At 41.0% G+C, this 22,253-nt stretch overlaps 1 protein-coding gene across 4 annotated transcripts in view; it reads left to right on the top strand.

Moving 5' to 3' along the window:
• The first annotated feature begins 18,945 nt into the window (after window positions 1-18,945).
• robo3 (roundabout, axon guidance receptor, homolog 3 (Drosophila)) overlaps window positions 18,946-22,253 on the top strand; it is a 31,679-nt gene continuing 28,371 nt past the window's right edge. For all 4 annotated transcript variants that reach the window (XM_088440362.1, XM_088440360.1, XM_088440361.1 and 1 more), the window contains exon 1: window positions 18,946-19,410. In XM_088440362.1, coding sequence (XP_088296488.1) covers window positions 19,347-19,410 — 64 coding nt within the window. In that variant the 5' untranslated portion in view covers window positions 18,946-19,346. The remainder of the gene's footprint in view (window positions 19,411-22,253) is intronic.

Here is a 22,253-nt window from a genome sequence, read left to right as displayed (position 1 = left end):
GCGCACATAAACAAAAATCTACATATAATCGAAAGTAAATGCATTGAAGTGATGTACCATCATTTTATTAGTCCCGCCCACTTGAGAATACGTTTACCTTACGTGGCCCATTATTTGCCCCTTTTTTGACCCAACCAGGGCTTTTAAATGTTTTTGATGCATGATATCAAAGGCATACAGAATCAAATTGCCTTTGTGGAATCCGAACGAAGCAGCAAAATTCACAAAGGCAGCCATTTTGTCAACGGCCGAGACGTCTCATGAATTGAAGGCCCCTCCAAAATTGAGGGCAGGAAAAGGCTGAGCGACGGGGGCGGTCGCAGCAACTTGGAGCCGGCAGGTCTCTCATAGAATGGAGAGAGAGGGGAGGACCCCCGTGGGGCGGGGGCGCGGCCAACGTGATTAGGAGTCACGCCGAGGCTGTCGGCGGGGCGTCCGCCCGCCACATGCGACCATACTGCTTCCATCGCCCATATGTGTCAATGATGATTTGTAGAGCGCTTGGCTTCATTAGCGGCCGCGTGCATCAACGCTTGAAAAGCTTCCTGCTTCAAAGACTCCAATAGGACGAAAATTTGGTGACTTTTGATCAATGTGTCTTTCTTATCGAATCGTTCCATAAAGAGCGCGTAAAATGATAAATGTGAGATTCAAACACTTATTTTACGCTCTTATTTCTGAGCGTTTAAAACAGAGTGTCCAAATTAGAACCAAGAGCCGAGAAAATACCGAAGTAAAAGTCTACAATATATAGACCCGAGCTTCTCAAATTTTTTGGTGTCGGGGACCCTTTTAAGAAAGCAGATTTTCCAAAAATAACAAAAACATCATTTAAGCCAAACATAAGTGTTACTTCTCAGCTATACTGAAGTTTGGAAAATAAAAGTTGACGTTTATTTAGTCAAAACCAGCCTTATAAAATAAAATGCCGCTTTTGCGAGCGGTTGTAGACACAATGAACAATTTCAAAATTATTACATTTAAAAATACATATATTAAACTAACCCTATACATATATATATATATTATACATTGATTTTTATCTAGTTAGAAAGACAGCAAATGGGTGTAACTCTAATTTAGTGGCGTCAGTAGGACTGCTATCTCTCATTTATATTGTAAAATTAAAGAAAAGAAACCAAATATGTCAGTTAAGTCCCATATGCAAAAATGAAGATCTCACAAAGAGAAGGAACGCGCACACGCAAAGCAACTCCTCCACACACGAAAATGCACTATCAACAGCGGCCAGAGGCGGCGCCAAAAAACAGACTCAACCACACAAGCCACAAAACTGTAACTTTCAAAATCTAAACTCAATCAGTTCCAAAAAGCCCAAATTTAGCAGTGAAAATGCTTGAATAGTCAAATGCTTCAAGCAAAAAACAAACACAGGCGGGATTTGGCAATTCCCGCATTTGTTTGCGTAACACACCCATGTGTGTATTCATGCACTGAGGCTTCATATGTGGTTTACAGTAGTGACAATAAGTCTCTTTTTCCTCTTTTCTTCACCACCAGCCTCCTGGGATGATTATTAATATCATAATTAAACATTCATTGCCCATCGCACCTGCTCTCTTGCTCTCGGCCGCGCGGACCCCGGGGATGGAAAGTAAGAGAGGGGACGGAGGGAGGTGCAGGCGCAGGAGGAGCCAGTGGGAGGGGTCGCTGAGAGGAGAGCGCCTCATCATCACATCGCCGGATTCTTTTACACCAGTCAGAGCTTTTCTTGTGCGTGCGATACCAGGCGGCATGTGAAGTTATGTGAGGGCAGAACAAAAGAAGTCAACCTTCCTTAGTATTATGGGAAATGTAGGCGTTCATCTGCCATATACTGTCTGTCCTTCTGCTGGAGAAAGAGTTCACTTTTTCAACTTTTCGAGTAAGGAGGCAGTCGCTTTGAAAGCAAGATGCTGCGCTATCTACTCAAGACCCTGTTGCAGATGAACATTTTCACCGACACCGTCCGAAACCCCGACAACGCCACCGACCTGTTCTTCAACGCCTCCCTGCCGCCCTTCAACGCCTCTCTGCTCGCTTGGGGGAACTTCACCGGCTTCAATGGTGAGAGAGTCCGTATTGCATTTTTGCCGCTCGCCTGTGCCCTCTTCACCTTTGCCCGAGACGGGACAATGCGAAAGCTTCTCATGAGGATACGTCTCCCAAACGCTCGCAAGCTTTTCTTTTATGATGGTAACGCCGAGTAAAGTAAAGACGGCATTCCCCATGTTATACGTCAATATTTTCAGCGCTGCGACCGATGAAATAAGAGCTTCTCGAATAGGCGGGGGCGCTTTGTGAGGGCTTCAGTAGATATGAGCAAATCTACTTTAATGCCGTGATGGTAGAGCTTCCTTTTCCAATAAAGAGCAAATTAATTGGAACATGAAGCAACTGATTGCTACATTTTGCGACTCCTCTGCGGAATCCTGTATGTCTTGTTTGCTTGTTTTATATGAGTGATAATTATATATATATATATATATATATATATATATATATATATATATATATATATATGTGTTTTTAATGGATGCTTACCATCATTTGTGACAGTTTTCTCGGATACAAGCCAGAAATAAAGCAGCGGATGCTATACAAAGATAATGGATGGATAGATGTGACATGATCAATCTCCGAGAAATGAAATATCATAATTCCCCAAATATAAGACGCTCCTGTGTATAAGACGCACCCTTAATGTTGGTATCAAATTCTGGTACTTTCTATGTTACTGTGTATAAGACACACAAACACGTTGGCGACAAGTAAAAACTACAGCAAAACAGAATAAATCTCATCCTTTGGAAACTTCATATTTTCTTCTGTTCATATTTTTGTTGCTTGTTAAGTGTGTTTCAGTATTCCCACATTGTGAGCGGTCGATAAATGCCTCGCAAGTGTGATGTTGAATGTGCTCCAAGTAGTTTTATTTTATTATTTATTTAGTATTTTTATCATAAATAGCCAAAGTCTTGCACGTCCCGTTACATTATTTATTATATAAAAATATAAAAATGCACATCTGTGCGTCAAAAGTGGCTGACGGATCAGTTTTCCTCAAATTGTGTGTGGGGAAAAAAATTACTTTTCAGTTACCATTTATTGAATGGACCCATACTTTTGGGTTGGATTTTTGGGCAAAAACATTTGTCTTATATTCGGGGAATCACAGTATATCCATGATATATTTTTTTTCTCCCTCAAAATGCGACGGATTGACTTTTTACTAATTATGTGCGTGACAATCAATTTAGTCACGCAGGAAATGCTAAGTAATAGGCGTGAATATGAATCATCTTCGTATTCAAATGAGTTGAATCCTCTTTCTAGTTATTTTTGTGACTTTCTCAAACGGGTCGACATTATTTTCATATTGATCTTTTTTTTGCGCCCTGAGGCATAATCTGAATTTGTTCTGTCACTTGTAATGGAGGGCGTTTGGTCTTTTTTGAATACATTGTAACACAAGTCAAAGTGATGGCCCAATTAGAGCTTCTAGTATCCCACCCACGTATTCTTCCCACATCTGTGGACGGCCTGTCCAATATGGAGATGCGGCTGGAAGAAGCACTTCGTCCCTGAATCTGGACGCTAGGACATTGACAAACTGTCTGTGTCTGTGATTCACAAGTTAAGATTTACGGCTGGGCAACAAATCGGACTGAATAACTTCATAATCCCTTTAATGAACCTGTTATGTTGTGAGTCAGCATCACAAGATTTGTTTTTTTTTTTAAATGTTTTTAAAAGCCTTGGGTAGTTACTCATGACCCCGGGTCAAATTGACCCGGGATGTTTTTACTAGTGCAGTGAAATAAACACAACACACTGGTATAAATGCATTGTCCTTATTGCTTTGTGAGTGGGTTTTCGCACCAAAATTTGGAATAATTAAAATCACCTTCGGGTCATAATGACCCGGAGGCATTATTCCTTTTCATGAGAACTGTGCCTGCAAAATATTTGATTTTGGGGAGTCTTTGGCCTTGCCTCAAGCAGAGGGCATGGCTTAAGTCTGAAAAAAAAAAATCCCTATTCATGCACCAATAAAAAGACGCAACATATCCCTTGTATCACTTTTCACCTATTGCTCTTTTTCACATAATTTGCTCAGTAAATTTACAATTTAGTCCGTTATCGCTCTGAGTTTGCATATTTCCTTTCTAATTATTCAATATTCAATGATGTACATGCCCAAGCAGATTGCAAATTTGCCCACAATCTTTTTCCGTTTGTGTCATAGAATCCAATGCATTCTATTTCATCCCCGCAACACTAACATGAAACTGAAATGAAGTCAAAATCGATAGAGAATTCCTCCCACCATCAGGCGCTTTGAGGGTTATCTTTCTTTCCCAGGGAACGTTTTGGTGCCCGTTTTACTCCTCGCCTGCGCTTTCCAATGACGCTTATTGAGAAACTCTTTGAATCCAGTCGGTGGCAACCTGTTGCACAAATTGAAGAAAGTGCAAAAAAAGTGCCCATCACTTATCTGTCTTCATTGCGGGCTTCCTTTTGGAGTCACCATTTATGATCTCTGGCTTGACTTGTTAAGTGCGAATTCTTGGCTGTGCTCACTTTGAGAAATTCCCACGACACGCTCTACGTGACATGGGTGCGAGACCGCACATCAGTGCACACTTGAACGCACCACATAATCACTGTGCTACTCTACCTTCCCTCTCAAAGCTAAACTCATACCCAGCTTGTTTAAATCATTAAACGTGACCTTTTTGCAAGGCGCTGTCGTGGAGGTTGGCAGTGCGGCTGTGCCCGGGACTTTGTAGTGGAATAAAAAGGGAATGTCTAATGACTGGGGAGGCTTCAGTCGAGCCTGGCCGGACACCCGTGGCGTAAAACGCCAATGGTGTAGAACACAAGGGGAGGGGAAGGATCATGACGACCCTCAACGATGGCGCTCAGCCAAAACAAACCCGTGTCACAATACCAGCACCGTGATGCATCAACTCATACCATAATACCTTTCGGCAGTGCTTGAAGTGGAAAAAAATATGTGCGGGTACTGCCCTCATTTGACTGTTGCCGGGTAAACTCGGCCTTGGGTAACAGCAGATCATTCAGTTAATGTATTAATAAATGCACTTATAATAGATCAAAGGTATTACATACATACAGTACATACATACATGAATACGTACATGCATTCTGCTTGATACATTACACGACACTACGTTACATACATACTGCATGCATTATACACGTTTAGATACGTACATATGTAGTACATACATCAATGCATTGCATACATACATACATAGTACATACGTACATACATATGCACATACATACATGCATGCATATGTATGTACATACATGCATACATACCTACTTACATATGTACATACATACATACATGCGTGCATGCATACGTACATACATTATACATACATGCTTACATACCGACAAACATATGTATATACATACAGACATGCATGCATACGTACATACATACATACATACATACATACATACATACATACATACATACATGCTTACATACCGACGAACATATGTACATACATACATACATGCATGCATACGTACATGCGTACATACATGCTTACATACCGACGAACATATGTACATACATACATACATGCATGCATACGTACATACGTACATACATACATACATACATGCATACATACATACATACATACATACATACATACATGCATGCATGCATGCGTACATACATACATGCATGCATACATACATGCATACATACATGCATAGAACATACATGCTAAATACATACACACACACACACACACACACACACACACGCACACACATATACATCCATACCTCTAACCCTATTCCCATTGTACAAAAAGTCCCAATATGGAGAAGTAAATCTGCACCCCCCCCCCCTTGTTTTGCACATGACTGTTATCTGCTTCACCTTGACTTATTGCTTTGGCAACACTGAAGGACTCCATCATGTAAAATAGACAAATTTGAATTTCATTGCACACTGGCCGCCTATTCCCCTCAATCCAGTCTGCGCTCCTTTACCTTATCCCTCCATCTGCCCCCTCCCGCTCTTCTCAGCTTCACGCAGCGGCAGAATAGGATGAGGGGGTGCTCAGCAGCTCAAGCGCAAAGCCGGTAGGCCGGCAAGGCTCCCAATTAGCATCGAAAGGATCCCCGTGTATTTCGCCGGCTGTAAGCTTGAGCCCACTCATCACGCTTTCCATCAAAGCAGGGCCGGCTACATCCTTGAAAGCTTTCTCGGTGGAAAGCCCCGATTGCAATTGGACGGCAGATTGTGATTAGTTGACCGTGATTAGGTCCCAGTTGCACCAGCGCTCCCTCATTTGATGTCAACTGACGCAAATAAGTGTTCATCAACAGTAATGGAAGTCACCATCTATCAAATCTATCAAAAAAGCCAGCTATTGTGATGTAGTAAATGCACAAAGTGCCTGAAGGGACGACGGGGTCAATCAAAACGCGGGGTCAAGTGTACTGATGGCTGCGGAGGGGCAGGAGAGGTCACGACCCTGAAGCCATCTTCAAATCCCCTCTAACCTGCCTGACATCATCCTTCATGCGTCATAGGCCACTCACATCTTCCCGTTGCAAATTATAAAGACGTATCGCACTCTCATATGTCCAAGCATCAAATAAATGTGCATTGCTAATACCTTACCAGCATATATTCTAATTGTGGCTTGTTAAAAGTTAAAAGCTCCATTTACACATGACTTTTTGAACTCATATTCAGTATATGGTTTAGAGGACTTTAAAAGAATATGATTATGATTCAATTAAATAATAAACGAACATTTTGAATCAAATTGCGACCAAAAACCTGATCAAAAACAAAATCACGATTTCTTTTACGAATCCCAGCATCTCTCTCGTAAGACCCACCTGGGGCCCAATGTAGGCAGACATTTCACATGTAATTAGTCTCATGAAACAGTCACAACTCTAATATATGCGCACAAATGATAGGGGGGGGCGTCCTTTGTACCGCATGACTCATCACTCTGTGCAAGCGCAAACGGCTACTTGATTGAAACCAGACCGAGCAAACGAATGACGTCATAAATTCGCAAAGGTTTGCTTCGTTGTTTTCCCCAAATACACGTTTTCATTTGAAGAGCTGGATTGAACGTGCAAAATTGAAGTTCAAGCTTGCTGAAGCATTCGTGAGACTGAAATGTTAATAATGCTACACACACATTATGATCATGTTTTAAAAGAAAATAAACGAGTGGATTATTTGAGGCGTAAAACTAATCGTATTACAGATTAAAGGACGTAGAAATATCTTCAAAATGCAAGAATACAAATGTCATATAAATTGCTTGTGAGTTAAAACAAAAGTATCTTATTTAACATTCTGACATTACACGTGTTTTTCGTTTTGTATATATTTAAGGTTAGGGTTACTGTAAATATTTTATATTTTAAGGTTGTTATTATTGTGGGAAGGCTGAAGGCCTTCGCAAGTTATTTCTTTCTTTTTTTTTTTAATTTCTCACACTTTGTTGACCCGTATCTCCTTCCAAAATAATTTTTCAGATTCAGATCATTCCAGTTTTTACACCCCGCCCCATCCCTCCACAAATAAAAATCATTCATGGAGGCTTGTATTTTTTTCTCGTTCAAATATTTTGTTCCTAAAATTCAAATATTTCACCGTCATTCCCCGTAAGGCCGAGTTTCCACCAGATCTGTTTTATGATGGCACATCGACAAATTCATTAGTCAATTCATTCACAAATTTTCAATGTTCAGCTCATTCGATTCACCTTGAAAATGAATGTCAAATATATGCGCCGCATCCCCCAAAAAAATCGCATTCATTCCCAAAGGCACGTTGCAAAAAATGCAATTCATTCAAAATCATTCATCTTTTTCAAAATCATTTTACGTCTCAATAGTTTTTTTTTATCCGATATTTCAGCTTGTAGATGCAACTTACTTTAAAGATTTCTTGAGTTTTGTTGCTGCTGCTTTAAAACGCAGCATTGGCACGATAGGATTAATTTATGTCCTTAACATTATTTTGCTTTCAAAATACGGCACGAATATTCCATTATTTCAATAGTGTTAATTTCCAATTCTGTTTTAAGTTAACATAAATGTATCCGACTCGTTGATTGTTTCTGCTTTTCTACACGACTAATTCAAGAAGAAGTGAATATAGCATTTCATTTTCATGCTGATCTTACCCTTTCAAATTGTTTTTTCAAAAGCAATATTATAATAATATCTTCATATTTTTACTCTTTGAAGCGTAATAGGTGGCCGGAATTCCATACTGTTTGCATTTCTATAATCGTTCTGTTCATTTGTATACAAATGAATTCAATTGTCATAAAATATTACAAAGAATATTACAGAAATAAAAAGTTTCGTATTTTTCCCCATGTTGAAACCTTAACTAATTTGGTATAAACTGCGGATCAATCATTTAAGCCACACACCACTAATAATGATTTTTTTTTTTAAATAATCATTTGTCATCGAAATAAAGTTTGGATCATCGGTATCACGTTAGGAGCGTCAAAGATATTAACGAAAAGGGACAAAAGACTTTTAAACGTTTATTTTACAACGCGTTTGCCATGTAGAATAAATTAGTTTTAACAAGTAACCTGACAACAAATCATCACAAAGTTAATTCAAGCAATTCTTTCATTTTTCTTTGTGAAAAAATATGACGTTTGACTTGCTATTCTCCTCTGATGTGTTTTATGAAGTTCTATTAAAAAAGTTGAACAGAGGGCCCGCGTTGAATGACCCAATGGAATCCCTGATGATGAGAGGTGATGTCATCTCGCAGCATGACGTCACCTGCGTCAGCCGTGAGTCACGTGCGACGCGTCATCGGCGAGCAATACAACAAAGGCCGCCTCTGTTCAACTCTGCAAATATCTCATTTACATCTATCTCTCTATACATCCACATCAACAACTGAAAAAAAGGAATAAAGAGTAAAAATTGTTCACGAAATATAGATAATTATAATAAAAATGTTTGCGTGTGTGAGTGAGTGAGTGAGAGAGAGAGAGAGAGAGAGAATAGAATAGTAGAAGAAGAGTAGCCTTTAAAATTATCCTATCATACATCGAATATTTTGAGAAAGAATGTTTATTCATGGAATAAAGATGATTATTATATAATGTTTTTGAGCGGGAGAGAGTAAAAAAAAAATGCTTATTCACAAAATATACGCCCTGTAAAATTGTCATAATCATACGTAGAATGTTTGTTATATTACCTTTAGAATCCTAATTTTACATAGAATGTTTCCGGAGAAAAAAAAAATATTCACGAAATATAGATAATCATAATATAATAAATAGAATGTTTATTTATTTATAATAAATAGAATGTTTTTGAGAGGGGGAGAGTAAAACGTGTTTATTCACGAAATATACTACCTTTAAAATTATCCTCATAGTACATAAAATGTTTGTGGAGAGTGAAAAAAATATTCGCGAAATATATAGATGATCATAATACAACCGAATGTTTTTGAGAGAGGAAGCGTAAAAGAATGTTCGTTCACAAAATATAGTACCTTTTTACATTATATTAATCATACATATTTCTTTTTTTTTTAGAAAGAGAGAATTTTATTCGGGAAATATATATGATCATAATTCTTTTTAAAATGTTTTTGAGAGAGAGAGAGAGAGAGAGCGAGAGAGAGAGAGAGAGAGAGAGAGAGAGAGAGAGAGAGCGAGAGAGAGAGAGCTTTAGGAGACAGCTTTGCATTTTAAAGTTTGGAACAGTTGAAAAAAAACATTCATGATTTTAAAAAGTACTATATTTCGCTGATACATATTTTTGTTACTGCTCTCAGTGAAATTGCAATACGCAAGAGACAACCATCAGAAAAAATGTACTGTATAGACTCAGACCGTTTGAAGGAACTAGCGCGCCCTCTAGCGAAGGATAATGGTACCAAATTATAGTACATCAAAATCATTATAGTCTGGCGGAGCAAGGGTTGCTATTTATAATTTTAGCCGCTAGAGGGAGACAAAGATTACGCTACTGATGCAGCCCAGCGCTTACAAATAGTTGTCTGGTGGCTGTTTTCCAAGATTTCAATATCAAGAAACTCTTCCAGATAGCAATTGAAAGCTGAAAAAAAAACGTGACTGACCAATTGAACAATGATGCTAAATACGTTCGATAAAATTCTACATTGTCACCTTTCCTTCCACTCAGATTTTCAGAGGAAAATGGGTTTACCTCAGCAGTGTTGAGTTGTTGTTTTTTGTCCTCTGCTGCCCTCTGTTGGATGAAGATTTAAAATTCAGCAAAACAGCACTCCTGCAGCACTTAACAGTAACTTTATTTACGTTCATAGTCTAACCATGAGTGTAAGATACTTTATAGCAAGTGTAGTGTATTTTTCTCTTCGAAGAATCTCTATCCTGATGGCGCCAGAGTGCCCCAGATGTTTATAGAGTTGTAATTATTACAGTAGTTGTTTTGGTGGAAAATTTGACAGAAGACATGGCTGACAGAGCATTAACACACTAAGAAAAGTCATGTGATCTGGAGGACATCACCAGAACACAAGAGAAGGAAAACAAGCTGGAGAAACAAGAGGAGATAATTCCTTCAAAATAAAAACATTCAAATAAAAGGCAACTATTAGAGCTTAAAGGGGCCGTAATGTTTATGTACTTTGCACAGTGTAATATGTGCATACAAATTACGTTTGCCACATTGGAAATTTATTTTCTTGAACCAGGAAGTAAAACGGCTCATGTGCGCTTACCGTGAAGCTGCAGCGCCATCTTGCAGCTCACGCGCTTTCATCCATCATTGTGATCGCTTGTCCACGCGAGGCTCGTAGCTGATTAGAACTAGTACAACAGCATTGAAACGGGGTCAAAAACAGCCGTTTTACTGACTTTAAAATGCAAAGCGGCGTCTGACATACCGAGCTCGCAGCACGCGTTCCGTTTATCAAATCAGTCCCTGAGGGAACTCAGTATTTATGACTATAGTTCCGCCTACGGGTCAATTATTTACTATTGACGTAAATGACCGGCTATGTGCTTACAAACACGCATTTTTTCCACCTCAACATTTATACAGTAAAACATTACTGTTGACTTCCGACCTGACTGAGAATAGATTTTCCTCCATGAGGCCCCTGAGCTAAAATGACTTTGACACTCCTGTCTTAAACTGTTTAACCTGAAGAAGAAAGTACAAAACATTACGGTAGCTTTTTTTTCCTAAGCCAAATGATTTATTAACACGATTTAGAAGAAGCAGTTTCATCTTTCACACAGACACACATGTTGGCGTGCTCCAGGAGGACTTCTCTACTTCTTTTGTGGTGGTGGACATCGCTTGCTAGGGGACGTGATGTTTGTGTGGGACACACAGGAACATACACATGCACTGCAGAACATAATTAAATCTCAATGAAGCATCTCTCTCTCAATATGCAAATTGCATATGTCCTGCTAATTTTTTTTTTTCCAAGGTCATTTTTCAACATGCCTGGAGCATTTTTCCGGGCATATGCTGCAGCCCTTCTCACACAAAGCAGCACCCTGAGGACATTTTGGAGCATCGTCAATCGCTCAAGGTGTGGGGGTGTTCTATTGTTGACAATTGAATTACATCCCATTAACGCTTGTTTGCGTGATCACGGAATGACGCAAATTGCCCCTTCTTTGCATAAAGCGATTATATTTCACTTGGCAACATTGGCTCATGCATATCAATTCACCAAGAGGAAAAACACATTCCAAAGCTTTCTTTTATTTATGTTGCTGGTACAGTAATTGCAATCTCCATTTGGATTACAGTGTATTTTTGAATCACAACTAGAATTTACATTTACCCAGAGGCAGGTAGAATCTCTACCATATAAAATGATGAGGAAGGCCGAATCTAGCACCCGGGTCTTGAGTTTGACACCTGTGCTTTAAATTCACAATTAATTGTACTGTAGTTGATAATATTAATGCAGGCGGCATTGATGACAATGACAATAACGACGACAACCAAACAACAACTGAAAGAAAACAGGAAACTCAATACACTCAAAACTGACACCTGAGCATGACACAATAGGAGCAGGGATCTGATTGGCAGCCACAAGGGACGCAGGTTAACGAGGACAGGTGGGTGATCACATTTACACCGATGAGACACTGACACGAGGGAAACAAAACCATAAACACATGAACAACACCCCGGCATCTTGAAAAACTATTAAAAAAAAAACAACAAAAGCTAATAACAACAACAAGAAAAAAAAGAACATAAATCCCTGATACCAACCCACAGACAACAATTACCGGCAAAACATAACACAATCTGACCAATAATAACAATAATTGGCTTTATTATTATTTATTTATTTGTAATTATACACACACACAAATATATACATACATATATATGTACTTAAGTATCGATTTAATACTTAAGTATCTAGAATTGAATGTCCCAAAATATGTGAAAGTACGTCCCTGGCACTGAATGAGTTAATTTGGAAAAAGCGGTCACCCGACCACCGGTCCAACTTTGAATTCAACCCCCTACTTCTTTATCTAGATAAGATAACCGAGCGCTTCAAAACGAATGGAACGGGACTATCTTTAAGATAAGACTCACTATTGTCGTCCTATCTGTCAATAAGACACAATGTTCATCCGAGTACACATTGGGAGCCGGCGTCTGCAACGTGCTCCGGTCACGCCGAAGACATCTTTCATAAGAGTAGGGAGAGAGAGTGAGTACAAAGCATCCCCCCCGTTCCTGCCCCTAGCGCTGTCCCTTCTCTGCATCGGCCACTGGGGACATTGTAAATCAGAGGGAAAAATGGGAGCCCAGAGCAAGGCAGTAAGGGGAGGAGACATTGGAGACATTCAAGTGGGAACCGGCGCTCGCTGAGCCTGCCCATCTCTGGGAGACAAAGGCAGGAAGAGAAGATGATTAAAGAGGAGCAGAGCAAACAGATGGGTGCTTACAATGAATACACAAGCATACAGCGTGTAGTCCCATTTTTATGATCAGCGCCAGAGCGAGCCTCCAGCAGGTCGTAAATCCAGCCAAGGTAGTTTGATTGCGCCGGTGGAGGTGACAATGATCCAGCAATCGTTTTCTCTGAACTTGCTTGCCGTAATGGGAGCGGGAGAGCTGAAATCATCAGATGGTGCTCAAATGCATCGCCTGCTGCAAAGATATGTCCTTGATCTTGTGGGGATAAAGCCGTTTTTTTTACAATGGCGCAGAAAAAAAACACAATTCTGGCATAGGCCCCAAAGATCTGATGAAAGGCAGAAGAAGTGTATGGTTGCGCATGCATGTGTGTGTAATTGTTTTACTGGTCTCAAAGTGGGCGTGCCTTTCTCAAGGCCAGGCAAAAAGCATCTTCGTGAGAGCTGTGAAGCTCGGAGATAAAAGGTGATTTGACAAATGGACGAGGACAACGTTGAAGAACAGGACGGGAATCGATTCTGTTTCATCGACACTTGTGTATTTTTGACCATTTTTGGATCGTTTTCTTCCACATCATAGTGTGATAATTGAATGGTCACGCCGTGTTGAAATTTGACATGTTGTCAACACCTGGGTGAAATTTCTGCTCCCTAATATCTTCTTTCAATGCTTTCTCTTTGACGTGAAATGCCCTTGGTGATTTTATGGGCGGCTTGGTGGTACAGTTGTTAGCATGACTGCCTCACGGTTAAGGGACCCATATTTATAATTATAATTAATTATATTAAGTATTTAGAATTTACATATATGACACAAAGATTACTACATTACACATATTTACATCAATCATAAGTTATTCAATATTACAGGCGTGTTTAGTCAGCCACAAGCTCCCCTCTAGTTTCCCAAGGGATGGAAACGGGAAGGGATAACAGTACAGTTGCTGTATGAGGTTAAATTATTTAAGATTTAAGTAAATATGTGTTTTAATTTAAAAAAAAAAAAGGTAAGCTGAAGCACTGAGGGGACGAAACATGAACCACAAAGGAGGGAACACTATATATGCGTCGTTAGTATTTCTGATGTGAATGATCGTCCCCTTGGGCCCAGGTATCTTCCCTTCTCTCTTTGAGGTTATAGAGCCTTGTGGAATGTTCAGCGCTTTTTTTTCTCCCTGACCTCTGCTAGGCTATGGATGAGGCTCTCACCAATCATCTCATATTTCCCCCTGAAGGTTGTGAAGATTAACCCCGACAGCCTGCCAAAAAGGTTGAGACGGATGTCATTGGCACTTTTCACCAGGCTCTTCACATTTTCACAGCAGACACGGAGAGGGAGTCACCAAGGGGAGCGCCTACAGGTCTGAAATCAAACAGTTGAAAAAGGAAAATATCCTTGAGGGACCTTCAGGGCGTGTTCATAGCGTAGCTGAGTCCTACAGAGATTCTGTCGGACTCGAAAAGATATGCTCTAGTTATGAGCTTTTTCAGCTCTGTTGCTTCAACTGCACAATTTTTGGCAGAACTGTGTCAAAATATTTACCATGAGCAAACACTTGGCATTGCAATGAGGTTCTGCAAAAATAAAAGGACAAGAGAACTCAAAAAACAATAGGATAGCCTTCTGCTACTCAACTTCATGGAGTGAATTCTTCCTTTGTTTGATCCAAGCTGTTTTCTCGGTATAAATATAAAAACAGTGAGGAAAAAGGCACTGAACAGCATACAGGCAAGTTAACCGTAAATGCAAATGTCAAAGGCACTCCTCAGTCGAATTACTCCAGTAGACATATTTACTTAAATCCAAAATTATGAAACCTTATAGAGTAACTGTACTGTTATCCCTTCCCGTTTCCATCCCTTGTAGTCCCGCGTAGAGACGTGGTTGGCCTCGGGTTAGCAGCGCCTGGAAGTTGAATTAGAATGAAGCCTGTAGCTGACCAAACATGATAACAAAGTTTACACTTGAAATTCCAATTTATTACAAAAAGAAACGTGGATAACGGATTTACAATGCTCCCTTTCGTGTCCACCGCTTCCTTTCGGCTCCTCCCATGTGTGAGCGTTTGAGTTTCATGAACGGGCACCGCCAATCTGTCAATCAGCTCACGGGCGCTCCTACAAGACACGGTATTGGCTCCCGGAGCAACCATGCATGAAAGTTAGAGCAAGGGGGTGATTTTTTTTTTTGCCTGTGACTGACACAACAAGTATTAATATAGTTAGAAAATATCTACATTATCAGGTTTGAAATGATTTTATATGCAAGTAATATCATGCGATGGCAGGCAAGGAAAAAGTTCCTGTGTGCTTTATTAGATGCATATTTCAAAATAAATGAGCTGACTGTGTCTATTCAAAGAGTAATTATGTTTCCTTTTTAGTTCAGCAGACACAACGGCTCAGTCCTGGAAAAAAATAATGGGCTACTTTGCTCCAAATAGGCCAAGTAATACAGCGTTAGCCAGAGCTGGGCAATCCATCGCCAAAGTGACGAGCCCGTTTTTTTTTTTTTTTTTTCACACTTCAAGCTAATGGCATTCCTGAAGTCATGCATTTTGGACATGGTGGTGAACTGCGATGCTGAAACGTCTCCCGTCACTCACCATAATAGCGAGGTTTGTGGGTAACGCCAGGTGAGTTCAGGAATGAAGCCGGGCCAGCGCGTGTGTCGATCGTAGACGATTTTGTGTTGGGGGGAAGGCGGCAATTGTGGCCACTGGCCCCCTCCCCGGAGCCTCAGTGCACACTTGGAAAATTGGAAGAGTCATTTCATCACCGAGGAGAGCAATGGATTGGATCTCCACTGAGTGGGCACAATTACAGAGCAGTTTCGCGACCACATATGTATGCTAACTCGCTTTTCTGACTCACTCTCAACCAGGGGGAAAGGCTATCTTCTGCCGGAATAGATTCGACATGTGCGGCTGACACAATGGAAATGCATACGTCTCTAAATATAGCAGTGATTAGAATGTGCTTGAAAGAAAATGAAGAGAATCGGCAGTGCGGGTATAAAACGTCTGCGTTGCTCATGCTGTTGCTGATTGTTTATGTTCCATATGGAATCAAAAAATCCACTTTATTTATTTGGATGGCGGGGAACAGTTCGATTGGTTTGTTTTCTTGACCACAATTTAGACTGCTCGCGTCCTACCTCGTGTGATATCACATAAAACGCTCCGCCAAAGTAGCATATGCGGTAGTTAGCCGCAGTACAGTGGAACTGAAGCTGACTAAAAGACAATGTGATTGGCGGCTGCTGCGGAGGAGGACTCATGTATGATACACAATAAGAGCTAAACTCCGCCCTGCCCGTTAAGGCAGATGACGGGGAAAAAAACGTTCTGGTTTTGATAGACTCGGATGGTTTCGAAGAACCGTGACTTCTAAAACCACGATATATTTTGCCAATCGTTTATCGTTGCATGCCTGCTTCCTCTTGGCGGTTCTCTTGCTCATCAAAAAGCACGCTCCTCTTTAAGATGCTTCGCACGTGTCTATTATATCACAGATGCAAAATTCCCTCCTGACAGCACTATACTTTTGCACATTTGACTTAATGTCTAATCACTCCAAAGTTCCAGTCAGCAAAAATATCCGTCAAATCCTTGAATGAAATTCCCAAACATTCCGTGAGTGAGACATGGACCGAATTGTCATTGAAGACGCCTTGCCAGGCTTTCTTTATAGCCACTTTCTCTTGTTTGACGGGAGGCCTTTTCTCAGTAACATAAAGATCAACAACGTGTTTACCTATCCAACAGACCAGTTGATGACTCAGTATAGTCTCCTTTCATCCCAAGTCCAAAACTGGCATCTCACTCATTTGCTTTATTTAGAGATGGACAACAAAGCATGGAAGATTGGTTAGAACGTCCGCCTCATATGTGGAGGTTGTGGGTTTGACTCTGGCTCCGGCCTTACTGCGTGGAGTTTGCACGTTCTCCCCGTGCCTGCATGGGTTTTCTCCAGTTTCCTCCCAATTTCCCCAAAAAGTGCACAATGATTTTTTTTAAGACGCCGACTTTCTCTTGTGAGTATCAATGGTTCTTCGTATGTTAACGTCATCTCTCTCCACGTGACTGATCATTTCTTCCTTTTGGGTGGGCCGGATTAAAAAGGGCCAGCATACGGTCCCCGGGCCATACTTTGCCAATGCTTGGACTGGGGTTTTAAAACACACAGAAGCAAATCAGTCGATTCCTTTACCAACTCCTACCCGCGAACATTTCTACTAACTGGAGCATGAAGGTCACTTTTTTTTTTTTTTAATCATAGAGCAAAAATAATGGCGTTTCACAATAGAAGAAAATCACCTCATCAAACCGGTAGTACGTGTGAGCATGTGACATATGATCTATTCCTCGGCTACCGCACGGAACCTCATGATGGGTTGTCGCTGTAATTCCATTGCTCAAGTGGATAATTGCTCTCGGTCGGCGGAGAAGAGCAATAGCAATTGTTTGAAAAAAAGCAGTAAAATAGCGGCGCCAGTCACAGCCAAGTGGAAGCGGCTTCATCATGTTTTATTCAATCAGAGCGCACTGCTCAATTAATCCGTTTCTGCCATTCAATTAAACATGTACATTCATTAAAAATGAAAGAACTCCCTGGATTGGGAGTTCAAGGGCCCTCTTGGTTCTTCAGTTGTTCCAAAACAACACAATGGATCATCGAGTCCTTTTGAGCCTGCGCTCTGCATATGTGTTGGCATGCGTTATCCGTGGTCTTCCGACGCATTTTTATTCATGTCATGAGACCCGTGTTAGCACAACCCCCAATTTTTACTCTGTTCAATCTTCTCTTATTGCTTCTCTGCAGGATTGAGACTCGTGGCGCGTCAGGACTCATTGGTTGCACTTTGTCGTCCCTTTTGGCACAGGTGATATTGCGTTTCGCTTTTCATCAAGGGCGAGCGTAGCATGCAGCTAGATTGAAAGTGGCACCTTCCACTCAGTGAGTGGGGTGGGATTTTGTCTCTAACCGTTTTCATCGCGCGGTTGGTTTACATAGCAACACATTGCGTGCAATCTAAAGCTCCTTGCGCCAGCCTCAAGTATTCCTATCCTAAACCCTTCCAAATGCGTTTCATTATATTTCCAGCCATCTCGGGGGCCACTTGCTGCCGACGAAAGGTGACCACAGTGCCTCAGGGCTCAGGTGACGAGCGAACACAGCTCAACCGCGCTCTGGCTCGGTCCAGGTGACTTTTCCAAGCCTGGTCTTAGAAAGGCAACCAGTATTATCATGCAAACATACAATGCATGTTCACAGTTTCTTTGCATGATAAATGCATACTGGCATGCTAATTCATGGGCCTTTCAGCGGCCGAATCTCGGATCCAACCGTCCTCTGTCCTTGGACAAGACAATGAATGCTTGAATTGCTGCTGGCTCCTCAACTGGGCCCGCCAGTGTCAATACAATAATTTATATTTGCGCTAGTTGGTGTGGCAACTATGTTTAGACTCGTGATTTTTATGTTGCCCTTTAATGCTGCTTTTGTATTTGTCTTTTTGTTTATTTTTACTTTGTTGGTTGCGCCTATTTTGGGGTGGGTTTCGCTGTGAATAGAAATTTAGAGGGTATAGGCAGATTTCAGTTTCAGTACAAGAAGTGCATGCAAAATAGACGTGTTGCATGCTGTTTAAAGCGAGCCCTTTAAGACAAAGTTGCGGATATTATTGCAAGGGCGATGTCTTCAATACAAAATAGTTCTTTGTTGTCGTGTTTAAAAAAAGGCCCCACGCTGACTTGATTTGATATAAGATTTATAGTAAATAGACATTAGAAAACCTAAAGTACAATAAAAGAAAAAAAAGGCATCCCGCCTAATAAGAAGAAAGATTCTCACGCAAGGGCAACGTGCCAAATGGTAATTTATTTTGAAAGGTTTACCGGAAACAGTTTTGTCACACACTTGTTTTCTTTGCTATACCTTTTGAGAAGAGCCAGTTGGATCTCTTGTAGCGGAGGAGCGAGAACGCGGAGTGAAAAGTATATTGCAAAACATCTTGCGCGTTTTTCAAGTGACGTTCCCTGTCAAGCTTTCTACTCCGTGCACGTTCGGGATAAATTTGCTTTGATTTTTCCTGTTTTGAAATGTTGTGAGCAGTTTGTAAAAAGGCAAAAAAAGAGGATCGTCGATAGAGCGGTCAGCCGCCTGTCCTGTCATCTCTTGCGGCTGGATGTTGAGGGGGCTCCTCTGGATTTCAGCTTGCTGGAAAAGTTTCCTTCTAGCGGTGGATATGCTGCAACCCGCGGAGTTTTACTTTATCGATGGAGACTTCATTTGACGTACTTGGATTTGTTTTCTCCGCCAAGACTGATCTTCCCGGTTTAGGCTCCCTATGAGACATTTGAGGGTATAATGGAGTATCGACTAACCGTAGTCTCTGTGTTGGTTTTATTTGCACTCTGGACTTTGGCTAACGGTAAGTTGCATTTTAGCTTCACTTGTTTCGTTTGAGAGATGTTTGCACAGATGGAGCCCACGCGCCTCACATCATCAGCCCCCCAAACGAGGTCGATGTTTACTCCCCCAAGCTTTAATGGCTCATCTTAAATATAGGCAGTTCAATTCATGAATACGCCTTCCTAATTGTGAAATGATACCGTGATTGTTGACATAAAATGTCAAAACACATTCAGTTTCTTGTGTCACCGTTTTTGATGACGTCAAGAACACTTCAACCATCAGACATATGATTAGTCCGTGTGCTGGGAGCTGCCCAAGGGACTGTCGATGCTGACCAGCATCTGCTCCCCATTGAAACCTGACATGGGTGGGAGTGAGCCTTGCTCATTTATCTATATTATTATGCCCATTATGAGATGACACCTTCTCTGCACAAATAATTACTGTAGTGCAGTCTTCTTTCGTTAATATGCAGTGGACGTATTTACTGCACATATGCGGATAAGTTGATGTATGTGTGTCCTTATCTTTTTTTTTTTTTGGTTAGCTACACATGACAACATTATGATGAATTTCTAGGAGTTTATAATCTACGCCACAAATTGCATCTGTAATAATTGATTCAGCCTGAATTTATTATGTAATAATGTCCAGACAGATATCACATATTTTATTTGTTGCTGCAATGCAGATAGAGCCATACCCGTTGGAAGTTAGAGCAAGTTAGTGCACAGGTTGGTTTTAGCATCTTTGGAATCATAGAAATTGATGATGGTGATCAGACACGATTGCGTAGTGTGACAATTTTGTCTGTACTTCCTGTCAAATCGCCACGATGGGCACGTGTCCCTTTGTGTAGGTTTTCTTCATGAGCAAGTTGTGTAAATGGTGATTTACTTCACACACTTTTGTCTGGGTGATCACTGTGTCCCCTTTATGCTGTGTACAAACTCACAGTTGATGAGCCCACGGTGGTATCAAAATCAATAAGAGTTGATTTTCCAACATAGTCCATCCATCCACACAATGGATGGATGAGTATACATTCTTCCCATCCATCTGTACACCCAGCATCCGTCCATCCATCCATCCATCCATCCATCCATCCATCCATCCATCCATCCATCCATCAACTCTTCTATTAATCCCATCTTGTCCATCCATCCATCCATCCATCCATCCATCCATCCATCCATCCATCCATCCATCCATCCATCCATCCATCAACTCTTCTATTAATCCCATCTTGTCCATCCATCCATCCATCCATCCATCCATCCATCCATCCATCCACTCTTCTATTAATCCCAGCTAATCCATCCATCCATCCATCCATCCATCCATCCATCCATCCATCCATCCATCCACCAATCCTTCCATCCATCCATCCATCCATCCATCCATCCATCCATCCATCCATCAACTCTTCTATTAATCCCAGCTCATCCATCCATCCATCCATCCATCTATCCATCCATCCATCCATCCATCCATCCATCCATCCATCCATCCATCCATCCATCCATCCATCAACTCTTCTGATACTCCCAGCTCATCCATCCATCCATGCTTTCATCCATTCATCCATCCATCCATCAACTCTTCTATTAATCCCAGCTCATCCATCCATCCATCCATCCATCCATCCATCCATCCATCCATCCATCCATCCATCCATCCATCCATCCTTCCATCCATCCATCATCCATCCATCCATCCATCCATCCATCCATCCATCCATCCATCCATCCATCCTGGCATCCGTCGACCCAAAGCCGCCCACATATCCAAGATGAGAGCAAGAAAGAAAGCTTTGCTATTCTTAGCAATTTGGAAAGACATTTGTGATTCTAGGGCACTCAAATGCTGAGAATAGAAAGAAAAACATCCACCTGATAAGCGATGATTTTGAGGCATCGCCACATGAAGGTGTGGCTGTATTGATGGCTTTTGACAGCCGCTGTCATCATTTAACAGCTGACTTTGGAGCTGTGGCAGGTGCATAACTGTTATCATCTCGCTCAAGTGTTTAGACCCAAAAAAAGCGGACGCAGTTAGTGGCTCTTTAGCGCTGTCATCTCCTGCTTTGTTGACAGCTATGTATGATTTGCTAAAAGGATACGCTTATTTTAGAATGGCGGCAAAACAATTTGGACCCCTATCCTTGAGACAGAAACTCCTGATTTTAACATTGATGTTGGTGACTGATGATGACTGAGGAAGTGTTTAAATAAATTCCATCCGCACAGCTTTGTTTATTGAAAAAAATCATTTATAAGCATGCCAAGCCACTAGGTGGCAGTAGTTTTGTCCAATTCTATTCGATCAGAAATAAAATGTTCATGTTGTAATGTCACCGGCGTCTTTTTTGAAAAATAGAGTAGATAATGTAAAAACCTGGTTTATGATTGCTACAGAGAGACGAGGATCCACATAATTTGGCAAATCTTAAGTTTGGTCAAAGCTTTCAAGACCTCCGGTTTTAATGTAAAAAACAAACAAACCGGGAGACATTTACCATCCAAACACACATCCAGCACATGCAATAGGAGCCGGTCTGCTTGTATGTTGCTCAGGGACAGGAAGCCCAAAGCATTTTCCTTTGCAGCGATAAGAAATCCCTGAGGCTTACAGTGGGTGTACAAATCATTTCTGTCATATCACCATGTTGAAAACGACACCGCATAGCTAAATGTTCTAAATTTCAGGTGTTTGCGGGGACTGACCCATGTCGTCCCTGCTGCTTATAGATAGATTCTTTATTATCATTACACCTGCACAAGTACAAGGTATGAAATTTTGACGTGCTTGAACCATCCAAGAAACATACAATGCAATTTTGCGCCAGGTTACGTGATT

This window comes from Hippichthys cyanospilos, chromosome 18 (assembly GCF_059441005.1).
Source record: "Hippichthys cyanospilos isolate Australia breed blue-spotted pipefish chromosome 18, RoL_Hcya_1.0, whole genome shotgun sequence".
In the NCBI taxonomy this organism is placed as follows: Eukaryota; Metazoa; Chordata; class Actinopteri; order Syngnathiformes; family Syngnathidae; genus Hippichthys; species Hippichthys cyanospilos.
Note: the sequence above shows the minus strand (reverse complement) of the source record. Positions and strands in the feature narration are given on the sequence as shown.